Source organism: Limulus polyphemus, unplaced genomic scaffold, assembly GCF_000517525.1.
Source record: "Limulus polyphemus unplaced genomic scaffold, Limulus_polyphemus-2.1.2 Scaffold369, whole genome shotgun sequence".
Lineage (NCBI taxonomy): Eukaryota > Metazoa > Arthropoda > Merostomata > Xiphosura > Limulidae > Limulus > Limulus polyphemus.
Window position 1 is genome coordinate 329,810 of NW_013665979.1, and position 20,219 is coordinate 350,028.

The 20,219-nt window shown below is 34.4% G+C and overlaps 1 protein-coding gene across 2 annotated transcripts in view; it reads left to right on the top strand.

Annotated features, from left to right (window-relative positions):
* The window catches only part of LOC106457749 (glycine receptor subunit alpha-2-like), a 93,140-nt gene that overhangs the window by 57,266 nt on the left and 15,655 nt on the right, over nucleotides 1-20,219 (top strand). For both annotated transcript variants that reach the window (XM_022383770.1, XM_022383772.1), the window contains 2 exons: nucleotides 16,971-17,053; nucleotides 17,370-17,504. In XM_022383770.1, coding sequence (XP_022239478.1) covers nucleotides 16,971-17,053; nucleotides 17,370-17,504 — 218 coding nt within the window. The remainder of the gene's footprint in view (nucleotides 1-16,970; nucleotides 17,054-17,369; nucleotides 17,505-20,219) is intronic.

Sequence of the window (20,219 nt, forward strand, 5' to 3'; positions counted from 1 at the left end):
AATGATACTCTGTTAGTAGCACTTAACTTGAATTCTAAAGTGTACTCATCTGCGTAATGAATGCGATTAGAGTTAATGATACTCTGTTAGTAGCACTTAACTTGAATTCTAGAGTGTACTCATCTGCGTAATGCATGCGATTAGAGTTAATGATACTCTGTTAGTAGCACTTACTTTACATGTAATTTAATACTTTTATTTCTATTTATCTTGGATAAATGTGATTTTTGATTGGATATAATCGAAGACTAAACCGTTTGAGTTCGATAAAGTAATAAAGCTACTATACGATGCCATTGAAAATGTATACAAAGACTTAAATAACTACTAGAAAGTTTATCTTAGAGTAAAGCCACATTGGGTTATCTGCTGTGTTCACTGTAGGGAATCGAACCTTGGCTTTAATGTTATAATACCGTAGTCTTACCGTTGTCCCATCGGGTGCAATGCTAGAAAAAAATGTTTATATTTTTATATTTTAGTAAACCGCAAATACACTCAGTACACAATGGTTAAACTCCAGCCAGAGTCATTTATATTCTTCTTATTCGAACAGTTGATTTTTATTGAAATACCAATAAAATCTTATGTATCTTGTTAATAAAGACATTCGAATCTTATGAGGAAGGAAGTTAAACTTCAAATTATCGACTTGTTTTTATACTGTGCTCTACTTGTAGGGATACACGTAGTACATCATATTGATAATTATGTTTTGCTGGTGTTTGTGTTTGACCCGTTTGATATTGGGGCCCCTGTGACGAACAAAGAATGGATCCACTATTTAGTGCATAAATAATTCATAAAATTGTAGTTAAAAAGCCAATGGCCTCATCGATAATTCTCGGGTTAAAATCGAGTATTAAATGTAACACCATTCTCTATGTAAAAGTTTGAAAATATAATTTTTTTTCCGAGATCATCGAATTCCTTCTTTATGGACGTGTGGATGACATTAATTGCTTATAAAATTCTCACATCATACGTACAGTATTGAGACAAAATACCACGAGAGACAACTAAAAATATCTTACTGTGACCATATAACTTTAAAATTTAGTTGATGGTGTGTATAAGTTTTGCTGTCAATGGTTCAGAATAATGAAGCTCATATTTTAGGCTTACGTTTTCGCATAAACTCACTTGATTTTCACGAGAAGCGGGGTAGATGCTACGAAGTCTAAGCAGCATTTATTAGAATTACTAGTAAGTAGTAGTTCACAGGTTGACACATGTATCACTATAGAATACTTAATGGCTGTTTCTTGTACCCAACGAGGCTTTGAAGAGCGACTTCAATCCGGTGTCTGACACATGCATTCTCTGTTTACTTCTTTGGAAAAAGAGACGAATATTTAAGTATAAAGCATGATTCTTTCAAAGATAATATTTGTACATTGTTAAACCATAAGCGAATCCACCGCTTTTGTGGTTTATGACATTTTTATATCAAACTAAAAAGGTATAGTGATATATAATTTAACACTGAATAAGTAATGTCTTTCAATTCACGGTACAAGAATGTAGTATTCGCAGGTGAAACTGGTTTCCCGATAAGCATTAGATGGATAATTCCGCAATAACAGTAGAGTTTGCCCTGTAGGTTATAAAGGTTTTTGTGAGAGGTAATTTGATTGAGTTTCCATTTAGTGTGAAACTAATGAAGCTAGACGCCTTGTAAACAAATGGACAAAATCTTTATTTTAACAAATAAATAGAAAACCAGTGTACATACCCACTCTTAAATCAAACAGTCCTTTCCTCCTCTAGATAACCTTTACTTTTGTCGCCTTCTTTCTCTCAGGATCTATTGCAGCAAAATCATACACGATTATCTAAAAAAGCAGATTCACTTTGTAGATCATCTAGTGGAGAACTTAACAAAGAAAACGCGCTCAAATCTACAATGTAAACTCGCTTTCTTTGTCCAGTGGACAGTGTCATCTTATGACCTCTATCCTCACAGTATTGGTTGGCTGTCACTTTCAATCAACGTCATAATCGGCTAGCAAATTATATTTTGGTACCAGTCTGTTAAATGTGGATGCTCCACAAAATACTGGGAGAGAAGATGTTACCTACCAAATAAAACAAAGAACGAAGTATCTAGACTTTCATGACTTTCTAAACCATGTGTTGTCTCCATCACAGTACGAAAGTAGATAATCAAAAACTTTTGAAGATTCCCCTATTACCGAATAAAGTAGAAAAACACACGATATGATATCATATCTATAACTTTAGATTCTGCGCAAAGAACAAATATCAACTTGCCGTTGTGAAGTGCACTTGAACATTTTACATAAGAAGTAGGCGTGAGCACCAAGTTTGTTTTGAATTTCGCGCAAAGCTACACGATGGCTATCTGTTCTGGCCGTCCTTAATTTAGCAGTGATAGTCAATACCATCGCCAACTCTTGGGCTACTCTTTTACCTAAGAATAGTGGAATTGACCGTCACATTATAATGCCACACAGCTGAAAGGGCGACCATGACGGGGATTCCAACCTGCGATCCGCAGATTGCGAGGCGAGCGTCCTAGTGGCTAGGCGTTGCCAGGCCGTTGAATATCAAGTTACTGTATAGTAGAATATCATTCATACACGATGTTAGAGAGAAATTCTCACTACCTAAGAAGTCAATTTCAACTCCTAGTTCGCTAGATAAGGAGTGAATTTGAATAGCAGCTTACAGTATAGTAGATTATCATTCATACACGATGTTAGAGAGAAATTCTCACTACCTAAGAAGTCAATTTCAACTCGTAGTTCGCTAGATAAGGAGTGAATTTGAATAGCAGCTTAAAGTATAGTAGATTATCATTCATACACAGTTTTAGAAAGAATTTCGTATTACCTAAGGAGGCAATGTCAACTCTTAGTTGTCTAGATAATGAGTGATCCTTATTTCATAATTGTACTGTGGAGTATAACTATGTACTCTGTCTGAAACAAGGTTATTTCATACTTTAGGTTTACCTTTTCTTTTATTATAGTTTAAATTTGTACTTCCTAATCTTCTTCTGTTTTTGTTTAGTTGAGTAATACCATTTAGTCTTCAGTTTGGGGTTAAATGCAATTCGAAATTTATGTAGGTTGTTAAATGTTTTTAGATCCGTCATATTTTCCAGTTATTGTGCACATATTATTATTGTTTAGGCCACTTTTTTTCTCTAATAAGCAATGTGTTTGACAGTAGAAGTCTTTAGACCTTCTGTTACATTAGCCTTCTCACGTATGTTTTACACCATACCGTATCCTTTTTGTCACATTAGCTTTTTCACGTATGTTTTACACCATACTGTATCTTTTCTGTCACATTAGACTTCTCATGTATGTTTCACACCATACTGTATCCTTTCTGTTACATTAGGCTTCTCATGTATGTTTCACACCATACTGTATCCTTTCTGTTACATTAGGCTTCTCATGTATGTTTCACACCATACTGTATCCTTTCTGGCAAAGTTTCTAATATCAGAAAAATTCGAAGTATTCAGAATCCAAACAAATATCATCACTAAAGAACTGTCACACACTTTCATGTTTTGTCTTTAATGTCAATAAAAATAACTGGCTTTAGGTGAGATGTTTTGGTATGATTTTCTTCAAATACAAAACAAGCCTACCACCCCCTCACTCGTAGCAATTATACTTTTCTACTTGTATGTCAAGAAGTTTTCGTTTCAATCAGTTTGGTAATCTTTTAGATGTTAAAGTATGTTTGATTTAAAGGCATTAGTAACAGTCTTAAAAAATAAATGATGCTACTAAAGTAATTCATTCAATTAGTAATTTTACGAAACCTTGTTTTTATTATCACCAGAAAGTTTACCACTTCCTATGTATTGATATATATAATTGTCTAGTGTGCTCCCTACAAAAGGTAAAACATAAATTCAAAATCCCATTTTTTTTAACTGAGATAACAAACATACCATATTTTCCACTAACAATAAAATACGCTGATATGACCAGTTGGTTTCTCCGAATGTTACTGAGACCTAATTCGTCATTACTATAGTCCTCACCCAGACTCTCAAGCCTAAGGCAATCTGAAAAGGGTATTTCTTTTTTGTTTAAAGTCTGAGGATCAGAAAATCATTGATCTTCATCAAGTGCATTTCTGTTAAAAAATTATAGTCTGATCTTTTTGTATCACCTCATCACACGTGTTACCAAACAAACTTTTCCTTTAGTGAGATAAGAGTAATTGAATAAAATGAAGAGTAATTTTCCCATTTACATGCTTACACTCTCTCCTTCCCCTCAGTGGCTTAGCGGCGAGTTTGGGGGCTAAAACTCGGATTTCTCTACCCATGATAGGCACAGTACAGAGAGCACATTATGAAATTTTCTGCTTAACAACAAACAGGCAAGCCTACGTCTCATTTTGACTTTATAGTGCATTTGAAAATATTTCTTATTCACAACGTTGTAGTAATTTCTATTCGAATTCAGAACCGAAACTAACAGTTCAGTTGAAACAAGCGATTTTTATGGACGTAATTTATCAAATTTGCTACATTAGGTTAATACAAATCCACGTCTTATATCGGTTATTAGTAAGTGTTACGAGTTTAGTAACAGTTTGATCTACTTTCAAAATTTTATCGCAAATAGTGACAATCACAACTAACTTCATAAATGTTAAATGCCACATTTTGATTTAATAATGCAAAACATTCTTAGAAAAATAATGGAAAAACATTTTGAAGAAACGCTTATTTCCCATTAACAACAAAATAACCAAAATAATTAGTGTTTCTCTTTATTTATCAAAAAAAAAATTCAGGTTTTAATCTTGGGGATTAGTATGAAACTACATATATAATATTATGAATAATGTAAAACTTCGGTTTATATTAGTTGCAACGGTTACAGACAAAACACTATTAGTTCAATGGCTTCTTATGGGGACATTGTTAATTATCTGCTCACATTTTTACCGCATCTGTGAAAGATTAATACTTGCTGCCCACTGTAATTAATATGAAACTGATCCTTTGGAGAGTTTATTCCATGAACTTGCGTCTGTTGATAGTAAACAATCATGGTTCGCACGTGTAATTTGATCCAAAAGTCGTGCCTAATTGAATCTTTTGCCTAATTAGCAGTTTCATTAACAATACTGCACTTGTAGTTGACCCAGATTTAATCAAATTGTTTCAGCTACAAAGTGAACTTATTAGAACGCATACTCATCAAAATAACGTTTTTTATAAGCATCGTGCCCATGCACGTTAAACTGAAAATATAAAATTAGTTCGCCATTTACTTACTCTGTTTAAGGATAAAGAGAGAGGGAGTTGTGACGGATTTACTATTAATTTTTTTAATATCGATGTTTGTTTAACTTAACTTTAGAAATGTACATAACTTATACTTTTAAATCTGTATTGCGAAATTCCCGCCTATTCCCTAAAGTTGTAAAAGATTCTCGAGTGTAAGAATCAACAATATATGTGTATGTACGTAAACGGTAGTGTAGCGTTTGTAATGATGCGTAACTGAAATTTCGAGAAACTCTCCACATGCCTATAAATATAACCAACGCGACGCACCTGAAAACAGTATATTTTATTGGTTAGCTATAGTTTGTGTGCTATAAAGTTTGGAGGCTATAACTGTGATTGTTATAACGCTTATTAATCGGAAACATAAGATATTTTGTTACGTATTAGAATTTCAAATAGACTGAAACTGAGTTAAATGATATATTAAATTTAGTAGTCAAATATTTGCCGATATATCTCCAATTTATTATATTTGCCAACAAGATTGATATACACAAATATGTTTTAATATACAAACAACAATACAATTTACAATAATAGTTATTACAAACAATGATTTATATACAAAAGTTTCACGAACTTACAAGCAATATAAAGTCTTCTTTCCAGTTTGGAACTTTCTTGATATCTTATCGAGGGTTGACGATGAGTGAGTTAATTTCGAGTTGACGCAGATATAATTCATTAAACAGGGACCTAGCTAGCCCTGTAGTTCTCGCTGATCACATGTCAATTACAGGTCGAGTTTCCACCGATGACGTTAGGTAATGTTTTCGTAAAAGTACTAATGTACGATGTGAATCCACTAAAGTTAAATAATTTGTAATGTTCGAAATTTAGAAGCGTTCCTGGTCAAATGTCTTAAGTTTTCCGATTATAAACGTTAAAAAAGTAACAGTTATAACCTCAGAAGTTTATAGCACACCAATTACAGCAACCTAATAATAGACACTGTTTTTTTAGGCGTGTCCCGTTGGTTATATTTATAGGCGTGTGGAGGATTTCTCAGAAATTCAGATTACATAACAATACAAAGCTACACTGGCGTTTACGTACACACATATGTTGTTGATTCTTACACTCGAGAATCTTCTACAACTTTAGAGAATAGGCGGGAGTTTCGCAATACATATTTATCAGTATCAGTTATGTACATTACTAAATGTAAAGTTAATTTAAAAGATGTTGTTTTTGTTTGTTATTAAGCACAAAGCTACACAAAGAGCTATCTGTGCTCTACCCACCAGGGGTATCGAAACTCGGTTTCTAGCATTGTAAGTCTGCAGACATTCCACTGTGCCACTGGGGGCAATTTAAATGAACATCGAGATTAAAATAAATACAAAACTTCAATAATAATTACAGTATAGAATACAACCAATACAAATAAGCTTATGATCATAAAATTACATAGGACATAGTGAAAGTACATCAATACAAATGTTATCAACCCCTTTGACATGGATTATCTCCAAATCATACTCTCGTAGTTATAAACTGCAATGTAACAGTCTTATGTTTTTTCTTTCTTTTTCTTTTTTTCTTTCTTTTTCTTTTCTTTCTTTCTTTTCTTTTCTTTCTTTCTTTTTCTTTTTTTCTTTCTTTTTCTTTTCTTTCTTTCTTTTCTTTTCTTTCTTTCTTTTTCTCACTCTTTCTCTCTCTCTCCCTTTTGCCCCCAATGGCACAGCGGTATGTCAGTGGACTTACAATGCTAGAAACCGGGTTTATATACCCGTAGTGGGCAGAGCACATATAGCCCATTGTGTAGCTTTGTGCTTAACTTCAAAACAACAAACAACAACTCTCCCTTTTTTTTTGAATGGATGTCCTAAGAGTCCTAACAATGCTAAGACTATGTCACCAGGATGGAACTTACGTTCTAGAACCTTGCGGTCATCAACGTTTTTTATACAACTTGGGGTGACTACAAATGTTCTCGAGCCAATTCACAAGCACGTAAGAGTCTGGACCGAAACTTGGAAACGTAATTTCACAAGTGCATTTCTTTTGGATCGTCTTCCAACCATTGTTCCTTCAGTAACTTCGAAAGACCACGCACTGAATGGCCAAACACCAACTCAAACGGGCTAAACTCTAACGACTCCTGAACTAACTCACGAACAGCAAATAATAATAAATTAACTCCTTCATCCCAATCCTTCTCGTTATCGAGACAGCAAGTCCGTATCATATTTTTCAACGTAGAATGGAAACTCTCAAGAACACCTTGCGATTCTGAATGATACGCACTAGATTTGATCTGTTTAGCATCGAGCTGATAAACAACTGTTGAAACGTACCTGACATAAAATTTGATCCCTGATTAGACTGAATTTCTTTGGGCAAGCCAACAAAAGTAAAGAAATTGATCAAAGCCTTAGACATTTTTTGGGCTGAAATGTTTCTCAAGGAGATAAGTTCAGGGAATCGAATGGAAGCACACTTGATAGTTAACAAATACTGATTCCCCGATTGAGTTTTTGGTAAAGGACCAACATAATCAACAATCACACGACTGAAGGGATCTTCGAATGCTGGGATAGGTTTCAGAGGAGCAACAGGAATTTTCTGGTTAGGTTTTCCAACCAACTAACAGGTATGACAAGTTTTACAAAACTGAGAAACATCTTGCCCAATTTTTGGCCAAAAGAAATGTTTCATAATTTTCTCACATGTTTTGTTCACACCTAAATGACCTCCCAGTTCATGTGCAACTTTCAATATTTCAGAACGATATGCTTTGGGAACAACGATTTGGTAAACAATAGCCCAGTTCTCTGAGGCTGGCACACCATTTTTGAAAAAAATAACCATTTGGAACTCTTTCCAGTTCATCTTCTGGGAGTGCATATTTAAACAGTGAAGAGATCTGCAGATCTTTTTCTTGCTCGCCTATCAGTTTACTTTTAGTAAACGGAACTTCACCAGGTGAATCAGATCCCTCACGTCCATAATTTTCACTCATCATTGTATTGTCAGTAGAACAATCATCCACAAGATCCCCGTCGAATCCAAAAAGTGTCTGAGACAAATATAGAATATCATCCTCTGAATCCACGTCTATCATTTGTTTCTGGCTTAATTTCTTAGCCCGAGCTCGACTCACAGTATACGAGGGAAACACATCGGGTTTCTCCTCAACAACAACATCATTCCTAGATGAAACAGTGGTCGGCTCGCTAACTATTTTAGGTTGGACAACAAGTTCCACCAGCCAAATCGTTTTCCAACCATAATGATACACCCTTAATTGGCAGAGTAGGTCTTACTCCAACCACAACTGGTCCCGAAACTAGGTCTGATGCTAAATAAATGTTATGAAGAGAAACATTAATAAAGCCACCCTCAATACCCTGAGCAATAACAGACTCACCAGTGGCAGAACTCGAATCTAAAGGCAATATACCTTCTAACAACAATGATTGAGTCATCCAAGTATCACGTAGAATACGTATGGGTATAAGATTGGCAGTGTCATTTGTCAAAGACACAGAATCAACAGGCACAAAAAGTATAAATTCCTCCCTTTATATTTATTTATAATTCAGCCTTTATATCAATGGCCATATCAACAGCATCGGATGATCTAATGAAACTACGTCCATATGTAGACACAAACACACTGGGTGTTGCTTCTTTCTTTTTTTCTTCTTCAAACAGCAACAATTGGACATAACATGACCAGATTTTTTACATAAATGGCTGACAGGCCTTGATCGTTTTAAAGAAGTTTTATCCTGACTGTCAGAAGATATCGAACTAGAGGAGCTGGAATTTTTAGAAGGATCCTCAACTTTAGTGGATTGAACAGATACAGGTTTTTGTTGATATGATAGGAATTTCTTTTTATGAAAAGGGGTTTCATGAGTTAAAGTGTAATCATCTGAAAGAGCAGCTGCTTCCTGTAGTGTTTCAACTTTCTTTTCATCCAAGTAAGTTTGAGGTCGTCACGTGCACAACATTTAATTTCCTCAATTAGACGTAGATGTCTTAGTTTGTCGAAACTATTGTCAATATGAATAGAATTACACCATCGATCAAAATAAACCTCTTTATCGTGGACAAATTCCATATAAGTTTGATTATCGTGTTTGTGATAACTTCTAAACATTTGGCGATAAGTCTCTGATACTAACTTGTATGCTTTGAGAATAGCTGCTTTAACCTTACCATAATTCGTACAATCTTCTAGAGAGACCGCGGCGTAAGCTTTTTGTGCTTTACTAGTTAAGACACTTTGTAATAATAATGATCATTTTTCGGTGGGCCATTTCATGGTTTGGGCAACCTTCTCAAAATGTTATTTCCATTTTTTTTCAGTCTAATTTCTTTTTCGGATTCAATGGAGCTTTTTCGGCCTCGAGACATTTATTTTCTCTTTGAGCTTCAATACGAACTTGTTCTTTCTCGGCTTCGATACGAGCTTGCTCTTTCTCTTTCTCGACTTTGATACCAGCTTATTCACTCTCGGCTTTGATACGAACTTGTTCAAGTAGTTTTAGCTGGATCTCTAATTTATCTTTATCACTCAACCCCGATTGACTAGTAGGAACACCAGAGTATTCCTCTAATGCTTCCTCAGGCAAAATATCACCATCAACTAGTATTTCGATAATAAGCTTTTTTAGCTCATTTTCTTTCTAATTGGTCTTTTAACTTCTAGGTCTAAAACTTTGGCAATTTCCAGCAATTCATTTTTGTTATATCTTTCTAGTTGTTAGAAAATCTTCATAATCAGATATGATCAAATCTTGTCGGCGCTGATACATATAAATTGAATTATGATTTAAATTATCATAAATTGGATATATATGGAAATTTATTTAACTACTAAATCTAAAGTACAATTTAACTAAGTTTTAGGCTATTTGAAATTGTACTACATAACAAAGTCTACAGTTAACATGTCTACATTAAATCTAAATCAGTTATCTAAGGATTGGTCTATCCACATAAGGACCCTTGTACTAAGAACTCATCATCCAAGCTAAACTTTTTTCTAAAGTTAATGTACAACGTTTCGACAAGATTTTGTCATCATCAGGTACAAAACCTTGTCGAAACGTTTTACATTTGCTGTTATATTAAAGTTTTTCTTCATTACCCATTCAAGCCGTCTCCAGCCATTATTAGTCTCAAAGTGGGTTCCTCGTCATCGAATTTTTTCTAAAGTTGTCAAATTATTTATCATTCTCTGTCCTAGCTACAAGTTCATTCAGTGTCATTTTGTTAAGCCCCCCAGTGGCACAGCGGTATGTCTACGGACTTACAATGCTAGAAACCGGGTTTTGATATCCGTGGTGGGCAGCGCACAGATAGCCATTAAAAATAAACAAACATTTTGTTAAATACAAAATAAAAAACAAAAAAAAACGTTTTATCCCAATTTCAACCTTTTTTGAGAAAGCTGGTTTCAAGTAAAAGATAAATCTGATACTAGCGTATTTTACTTTGGTTTACCATTAACTAAAACACCACGTAGAAAAATTTGAATGTAATGAAGGTTTTATCGAACTGACAAAGAGCGTTCGACTTAGTTTATTATCTTCTTCCCGATATAAAACTTATTGCTCCAATCTGTCTAGCGAGATAATTGAAACTGTATTATTTGACAGAAACGTCAATGCTAAAACTTATCCAAACCATTATTTGCCAAACTTCTGTGTGTATGTCCTTTTATAATTGGCGAAATACTCGACCGATTTTCACCAAATCTAACATGTACCTTTAAATCACATCCAAGTGAACGTGCTTGGAAAAATCAGTGGTCGGGGTTTATATTTTACCCCTACGTGTACATATGTCTTCCTCGTACGCTGAACGGGTACGTCAGCTAGTAAAAAGCATTATGTGATGCAGCAATGGACATCACGTATTTAGCTGCCAATGGTAATATTTCAAATGCTGATAAAGATGGTTTGCCGAAAACTTTTACCGTGTATTTCTTTTCATATTATAGTTATTTTAATCTTTTCTTTGTTTTTTATAGAGATTTTATCTCGATGAAGCTGCATATATTACTTCAGATACTTAAAGCTATCTGTGCTGTGCCCACCACGTGTATCGAAAGCCGGTTTTTAGCGTTATAAGCCTTCAGACTTACCGCTGGGGAGCATGTTGTTTTTGGACTAGACATATCTGTATATACATATTTTATTTACGAAGTGCTGACTGAAAATATTTTTACATATTTGATAAAGAAATATTTAGTAGCAACACTTCGACTTATGCCTTCATCAGGGCACATTGTAATACAAACACTAAGCGCAACTTCTATAGAATTATATAGGTTTGTTTAAAAGTTTGTCTGTTATGAAACATTCGCGTAAAGTTACCTGCGCATAGCCGTCTATAATTTTGAACTGATAAATTTGATTTTCTAACGTTTACAAGTATGCCTGTGATTTAGGATATATAATCGCGCAGTTTGTAAGGGCTTTAATATGCTCCTTTGGGATTTCTTTTTAAATTCAAGGCATATTCTTTCTTATTCTACACAGTGAGATAAGATTTTCATGTTTAGCATGTCACTCATTTTGGTACCCTCAGAAAGTTTATGTCACAGGCATATTATTTTTCACAATAATGATATGAATCCTATAAAAAAAAGGGAATTTCATACCATAACGATAAGGGACACATTAATCATATTCAGACAAATTCATGACTACCATCTTCTTTCTAAAAAGAGAAAACAAAAACTAATGCTTCTTACTTCCCATATTCTTTTTCATCCCTCCTTAAATTTTTCTTTTGCATTTTTTTTATAATTGTGTATATAAAAAAGACGTAACTAAAGCATATGAAGCTTCTTTCCATTTGTGATTTTCTGAATCGTAAACACCCAATGTGTTATTTAAAGTTTTTCTTTTAGTTTTCTGGGAAAGAAATATGTAAGCTATAATAAAGATAACGAACAAGCTCACCTGTTCTTAATCGGTCCCAAATTAGCTACAGAGTTTACGACAGGTGGAGTCACATCCTACCATAGGTTTGCCCTCGTACTTGTTTGAGAGCCTATGCCTAACTTCATGTGCTGCATTGCAGTTTAAATATATTGTCAAACTTAAACAGTTTGTTAACTAGCGAAAAGATTTAAAAAATTCTGCTGATTCAACAGAAAGATATAGCCAAGTGTTCACGAAAATTTAATAAAGTTTGTTTTTATATTAATAAACTGTATTAGATGGCATTACTGATTCGTAATATTGTACGTGATTAAATCATTTTTATGTTATGCCTATATAAAACCTGTTAAGATGATGTTTTTGAGACTTTGTTGTAGGTAAGAATATAAATAGATCACTGATAACTAATGGATAGTTCCCAAAATATTAGCTTTTATCAATTGTTGTTGACAAAATTAGAAATAAGTAAGAGCAGGGCCTATTGGTAACAATATTTCAATTCTCATGGTTACAATAAATAAAGTATCCTTATACTGAGTATTCAAGCAGTGACATATCCTGAATATTCAAGCAGTAACATATCCTGAATATTCAAGCGGTGACATATCCTGAATATTCAAGCGGTGACGTATCCTGAATATTCAATCAGAGACATATACTGAATATTTAAGTAGTGGCATATCCTAAATATTCAAGCAATGACATATCTTAACTGTTCAAACAGTGACATATCCTGAATATTCAAGCGGTGACATATACTGAATATTTAAGTAGTGGCATATCCTAAATATTCAAGCAGTGACATATCTTAACTGTTCAAACAGTGATATATCCTGAATATTCAAGCAGTGACATATCCTAAGTATTCAAGCAGTGACATATCTTAGCTATTCAAACAATGACATATCCTGAATATTCAAGCAGTGACATATACTGAATATTTAAGTAGTGACATATCCTAAATATTCAAGCAGTGACATATCTTAACTGTTCAAACGGTGACATATCCTAAGTATTTAAGCAGTGACATATCTTAGCTATTCAAACAATGACATATCCTGAATATTCAAGCAGTGACATATCTTAGCTATTCAAACAATGACACATCCTGAATATTCAAGCAGCTGACATATATTGAATATTCAAGCAGGGACATATTTTCAATATTCAAGCAGTGACATATCTTAACTGTTCAAACAGTGATATATCCTGAATATTCAAGCAGTGACATATCCTAAGTATTCAAGCAGTGACATATCTTAACTGTTCAAACGGTGACATATCCTAAGTATTTAAGCAGTGACATATCTTAGCTATTCAAACAATGACACATCCTGAATATTCAAGCAGCGACATATATTGAATATTCAAGCAGGGACATATTTTCAATATTCAAGCAGGGACATATTTCAATATTCAAGCAGTGACGTATCCTCAATATTCAAATAGTGAAATATCGTAAATATTCAATTAATTTTCTAAATAACTAGAATTTCTCTCTCTCTATATATATATATACCTATAAAAAATGAATGAAACAGAACAGCATGAGAAAGTCTATCTTTTATTATTACTTAATTTTTGATTCCTGAACACGACACTTGTAAGCTGTCTCTAGCCGCTCATTTAGCTAACATATGTATAAGAAAATCTGAGATAAACAGCAGTTCCTAATTTTGATAGACCAAAGGGAAGGCAACTAGTCAACAGCACCATCCGTCAACTCTTGGATAGTCTTAGCTTACAGAATATTGAGATTTTATCGTCACTCTTATAACACACCCACGGCCAGAAAGTGCGGAGCAGCATTTTGCAGGAACAGAACACGAACAATAAATCCTTGGATTCACAATTCGAGCACGCTAACCATTAGGCTACGCCCATCCTAATGTATTTACTAGTGCATGATTTATCCTTGCTGAAATACATTCTTTCGTCTGTAGAAACGATGAACTTTCATATTCTGTGGATATAGTTAAGTTATATTTTTAAAAAAATAGTATTGTATGTTTTACAATATTATCCTTCAGGGTCGGAAGTATCTTATGGTTTTCGAGCTGGATTATTAATTTGAGGGCTTTGTTTGTTTGTTTGTTTTGAATTTCGTGCAAAGCTACACGAGAGCTATCTGCGCTAGCCGTCCCTAATTTAGCAGTGTAAGACTAGAGGGAAGGCAGCTAGTCATCACCACTCACCGCCAACTCTTGGGCTACTCTTTTACCAAAGAATAGTGGGACTAACCGCCACATTATAACTCCCCCATGTCTGAAAAGGCGAGCGTGTTTAGTGTGACGGGGATTCAAACCCGCGACCCTCAGCTTGCGAGTCGAGCGCCCTAACCACCTGGCCATGCCGGGCCATTTGAGGGCTTAAGGCTCGCGTTTCGTTGCCGCATAAACGCCATAAGAATGGCTGTCTAATCTCATTCTTCTGTCACATAACAGCAGCCCAAGAGTTGGGTGTGGGGGCTATTGACTAACTACTTTCCCTCTTGTCTGTCTAATGAAAACTAAGAATGGCTATACGGAGATATGCCATTGTTTAGCTTTGCACTAAAAATCTGAAATAAACAATTAAAAGCTATATGATAAAATAATGAGCCCCGAGAGACAAACTATCCTGTATTTTTATAGCCACAAACATGACTTTAGTCGTTCAATAGCGTTTCTTACCGATGGCCAGAAGCTACCAATGAAAACGTACGTTAAGATAGGGCTCTACTTTTATGGTTCCGCATTCTCGAAGATTTACCAATAAAAGATGATTTTACTTTTATATCACGATAATAACTATATAACACTTTTGAAAATAGCTTAAAAATGTTGGCTATTAAATGAACTTGGGCAGCCCCCCCCCCTGTGAGTCAGCGGTAAGTTTACGGATTACAATGCTAAAATCTTGGGCCTGATTTCCGTGGTAGACAAAAACTACTTAAATCTTGATTGTTTAAGAAACATAGTGTTTTCATATGATTTGGTTGGTGGTTATTGTGTTTCTGAAGGACTTTCGTCAAGTTTCTAGTGTATAAACTAGAAAAAGATCAAGATGTGAACCGTAGAGCTAGCCGTTTGTTAGAGAAATTTTCGTGAAATGATAATTTTTTTATACAATCTACATATACCTTATTTGTTCTTTAAGTTTCATCATAGAGAAGCTGAGAAAACCAGACCTTTAACATAAATTACTGCCAAAATTTCTTTATTTCTTGATATTTGACCGAAATGACGTATGTAGGTAAGGTAAAACAACAAAACAAAAAAGGCTTTTTCCCAATCAAAACTCGACACGAAGAACTGCTCCCTGAGGAAACCTTTAAAAATATCTTTGTGTCTGTGTTAAACATATTGTTGCGTCAAACTGGACTAGCCAGTCACGAATAAGCAGTGAATACTTCCATCCGTGTTGTTTTCTTAGTTCAGCAAATATATTATTTATTTGGCCTGTTTCTCGCAACTTCACTTCTTGAAGGCGAGATACTGATGATGACCGGTGAGCTGAAGATAACCTGGAGCTACAAGAACATGTGTTCAGTTGACGACCAGCAACAGGAAGAAACTTTCCAGTACCACTTATCTAAAGCTATATACGAGCGGAAGAAACTTCATATGAACAGCGCTGAAGAGTTATAATGTGTAGCTTCAACGTTCTTAGACATTGGAGTTGATGAAAATACATCCTCTTTAGAAATATCTATTTCGAGATGGTATTATGAACGAATGTATTAAATGTTTATTGCGACATAACGTGCTTATCTTCAGTAGAAACTAACTACCAATTTCTAAAATATGGTTCAGTTAAATATACAACCAAAGTGGTGCTTTTTGAAAGAAAAGACCGATTAATAGACTCTGGGTCCAAGAATACACTGCATTACAACATAGCAAATATATAAAACAATTCTCTCAATCGTTTCGAATAATAAAAAATAAAAAATGGGGGGGGGGAGTATGGCGCGGATTTTAGTTTTTCTAATTCGTGGGAGTTATCAAAAATTGCCACGCTGGCCATCTTCAAAAGTGTTTTTTTTTTATAAATTGCAGCTATGTATTTATACGGGCCTCTGTGGCCTACTTCACCTGTAAACACTATATCACTTTCTTAATATTAACAGAACAACTTTTATTTACACATTCAAATAATGTGCTTTTCCACTAGTTTAATACAATGTATCTGTTTATATTTAGAATATTCGTAAATAGAAATTCACATAAAGAGACAAAACTATGCAACACTAGCTTCGTCAAGAGCATATCTGCTTTTACATCTACCTTATTTGCGTTTACAGCTAGTTTATTTCTGTTTACATCTAATATATTTGTGTTTACAGCTAGTTTATTTCTGTTTACATCTAGTATAATTGTATTCACAGCAAGATTATTTCTGTTTACATTTAGCATATTTGTGTTTACAGCCAGTTCATTTCTTTTACAGCTATTTTACTTCTGTTTACTTCTGGTATATGGGGGTTTACAGTTTGTTTATTTCTATTTTACATTTATTATATTTGTATTTACAGCGAGATTATTTATGTTTACATCTAATATAATTGTGTTTACAGCTAGTTTATTCCTGTTTACATTTAATACATTTGTCTTTTAGCTAGTTTATTTCTGTTTAGATTTAGTATATTTGTGTTTGAAACTTAAGTTACTTTTGTTACAGCTAGATTACACGTGTTAATATAGCGAAGACTGAAAACTAAGTAACATAATCATAACTTTAGCACTAAGCTCTCTTACGTCTGTTGTTGTTTTTATATACCTTAGACTGAAGCTGACTTTCTCATGCATGATGGACCTATATCGCTATCCACTGGACTCGCAAGTTTGTACGATTGAGCTAGCATCATGTGAGTATTGTGAATTTTAAATCCACTTTCATTTAATGTAGACAGCAGAGGCAGTCGTTTCCCTATTTTATACATTTTAAATCCAACCTAGCTAGACTAATTTTGTATGCTTTGCGTGTAATCTGACTTCAAGTGCTATTTACTCCTAATAAATGTACAGTAGAAAACGTTTTTGGTTTTTGTAGGAATGTTCAGGTAGGAATAATTTTAATCTTATTTCTTATTTAGCAACACTTCGATGTGTTTGATCAGGAATAAAAAATAAGAAATCATTAAATACAGGCTTAATCATTAGTTTATTTTATTGTGTCTATAGTTTCCAAGACAACGGAGGAACTAAGCCTCAAATGGTCAGTTCAGAATCCTGTTCAACTGTACGATAACTTAAAACTTCCTCAGTTCGAAATCAAAGAAGTGAACACGTCGCTTTGCAGTGAGAAGTTCCACATCGGTAAGTTGACGTCATTAATTTACCCCTGAACGACTGCAGAGTACGTTTTCCTATCAGAAATTACTGTACGTCAAATTTCAAAAATTATTTTTCTTAATGATTTTTGTTTCTTGTAAAAAGCGGTTATAAACTGTTAAAAGCACAAATCCAAACTATCGTTTTTATTACGCTTTCTTGTTTTAACTTATGAGGGCTTGTGGTAGCTTTTAATTGGGTATTAGTAGACGATTTAATTTAGATCATATCAAGGAAATTGAGGAACGCGAAAGAGGGGTCCTGAACTTGTTACTTTTTCTTGAAGAATAACTCATTGTTATAGTTCACAATTGTATGCTATGTCAGTTGAAAGTAGCTTTTAAAGACTATTCTACTGTGAATAATATCGTAAACCATTTTACTTCGTTTATCTTATCCGAACATTCATTCATTAAAAAGATTTTTGAGTTATTTAAATGGTGAAGAGTTTTAAGGACAAATTCTTAGAAAATAGGAAAGGTTGTTATCTACAGTTATTAAATTTTTCTACGTAAACGGTGCTGTATATTTTCCTCCCATTGGGACATCATCTGTCCCATTTTAATTTATGGTTTTATAGTCAACTAACAAGCTTAATCTTCTACTTTAATCGGTTCCTTTATTAGGACACCGCGAATATAGTTCGAGAAAACGCCTTTCATTTGTCTATCCAGAAACAGACTGCTTCTTTAATGTGTCAGATGAGTCCTGCAAATGGTATTATGTAATCAGTGATTATTTTTCTCAAAGGTTATGGATGAAAGTAAAAATCTACCCCTCCCCTCGACATTCAAGGGCAATTGTTCTAGGTGGTGTGTAATTGGAATTATACTAAATCTGGTTCACAGCTGTTGCTCATGAAAACTGACGATAAATATAGACCCTAGACCACCACTATATCTGTAGTATACTCGCCAGCCTAATCAGTCGTTGTTTTTATAATTACTGAAGAAGTTTTCTCTCATTGACATTCTGGCTGACTGACCTGCTCTGGGAACTAGAAGACTAGCTTCTTGGTTCGTCAGTTCTTTCGGATGATAGTAAACTTAATTCAAAGAATCTAATAAGATTAATAATAAATAAATAATCAGTGTTAAAATATATTACTTTGATATAAATTATAATAATTACAATTCACTTTCTTAATATGGTTCACACCATATCAGTTATTATTTATGATAATAGATGATATAGATAGTCGTCATTGGATTTGGCACATGCAGTGTGATGACACATTATAGCATATTTTTCTCTGCTTTCACTCATGGGCTTTTATAATTAAAAATATTTTCCTTGATCGGCTTTCCAACAGAATCAGTGGTCAGAAGCTACCGACAGAGGTAGCGGAAAGCGAATACGTTTCGCACTAGGAACAGTTATGGTCGCCAACTGCTACTGATATACTGAGGGAAAAGATGAGTGAACAAGTTTGTAAGTGCAACAGGCGTCAGCTTGTGGTCTAATTGACTGATTACTGAAAACTGTCCTACCGCAGACAAACAACCAATCCAAATGACACCGATCTCAGATGCAAACTGTTCAAACTGCTGTAGTTGGTGTAATAGTGGGGAGATAATTTTCGTTCATGGTTTAGATCCTTTTATCTATTATCAGAAACTAAACAGCACTTAAAGTAACATGAACATTGTTTAAGACGATTATTTAACCGTATAGTGTACAAAGTTTGTTTGCTGAGTATTATAGTGATTTCATTCATCTTTCTGTTTCCGCACAGTTATTGCATATTATTTCGATTGAGCAACAATAGGACGAACTTAGACGTCACACATGCTACCGAAACCATCTGCCAATATTCATGTACTAAATACAGTCTATATTTCTTGACTTTTGCAATCGAATAAAACACCTTTTGTATCTTGTGAGGTGTATGCTACTCCTAGTCAAGGCTATTGTTGTCGAAAATAGCTCAACTCGATATTAGGTGGAGATAAAAAAAAGGCCAGTTAATGTATTTAAAAGTTATCAGGTTTTAGATAGCTGTTCATAAAAGAATTACTTTTAAAAAGTGCTAACTTGTGTGTTGTATATAAATCAATATGTTAGTTATATATGTGTTAGTAAGCCCCAAGCGTCATTTATTGTTTGTTAAAGAGGCAGACCAGTATTAGAAGCAACAACAACGAACACGAACGAGGAATTCTTGAAATCATATTTGAGGTACCCTAATCACTAGATCACATCCAACCAATCAGTTGGATTACGTTGTGATCTTACAAACAAGTAATTAATAAATCGTTCTGAGATGCTTGATATGCGGTTACAATTCTTTACAAGTTGGCACCAATCTTAAGGGGCCCGGTAGTTAGGGGACTCGACTCGCAATCTGAGGGTCGCGGGTTCGAATCCCCCTTCCCACCGAACATGCTCGTCCTTACAACCGTGGGGGCGTTATACTTTGACGGTCAATCCCACTATTCGTTGGTAAAAGAGTAGCCCAAGAGTTGGCGGGGAGTGGTTATGACTAGCTGCCTTCCGTCTAGTCTTTCACTGCTAAATTAGGAACGGCTAGCGCAGATAGCCCTCATGTAGCTTTGCGCGAAATTCATAACAAACCAATCAACCAAACAAAACAAACCAATCTTAATAATACTTAGAGATGGCTTGAATGGGTAATGAAAAATAACTTTAATATAAGTTTAACATAACAACAAATGTACAACGTTTCGACAAGGTTTTGTC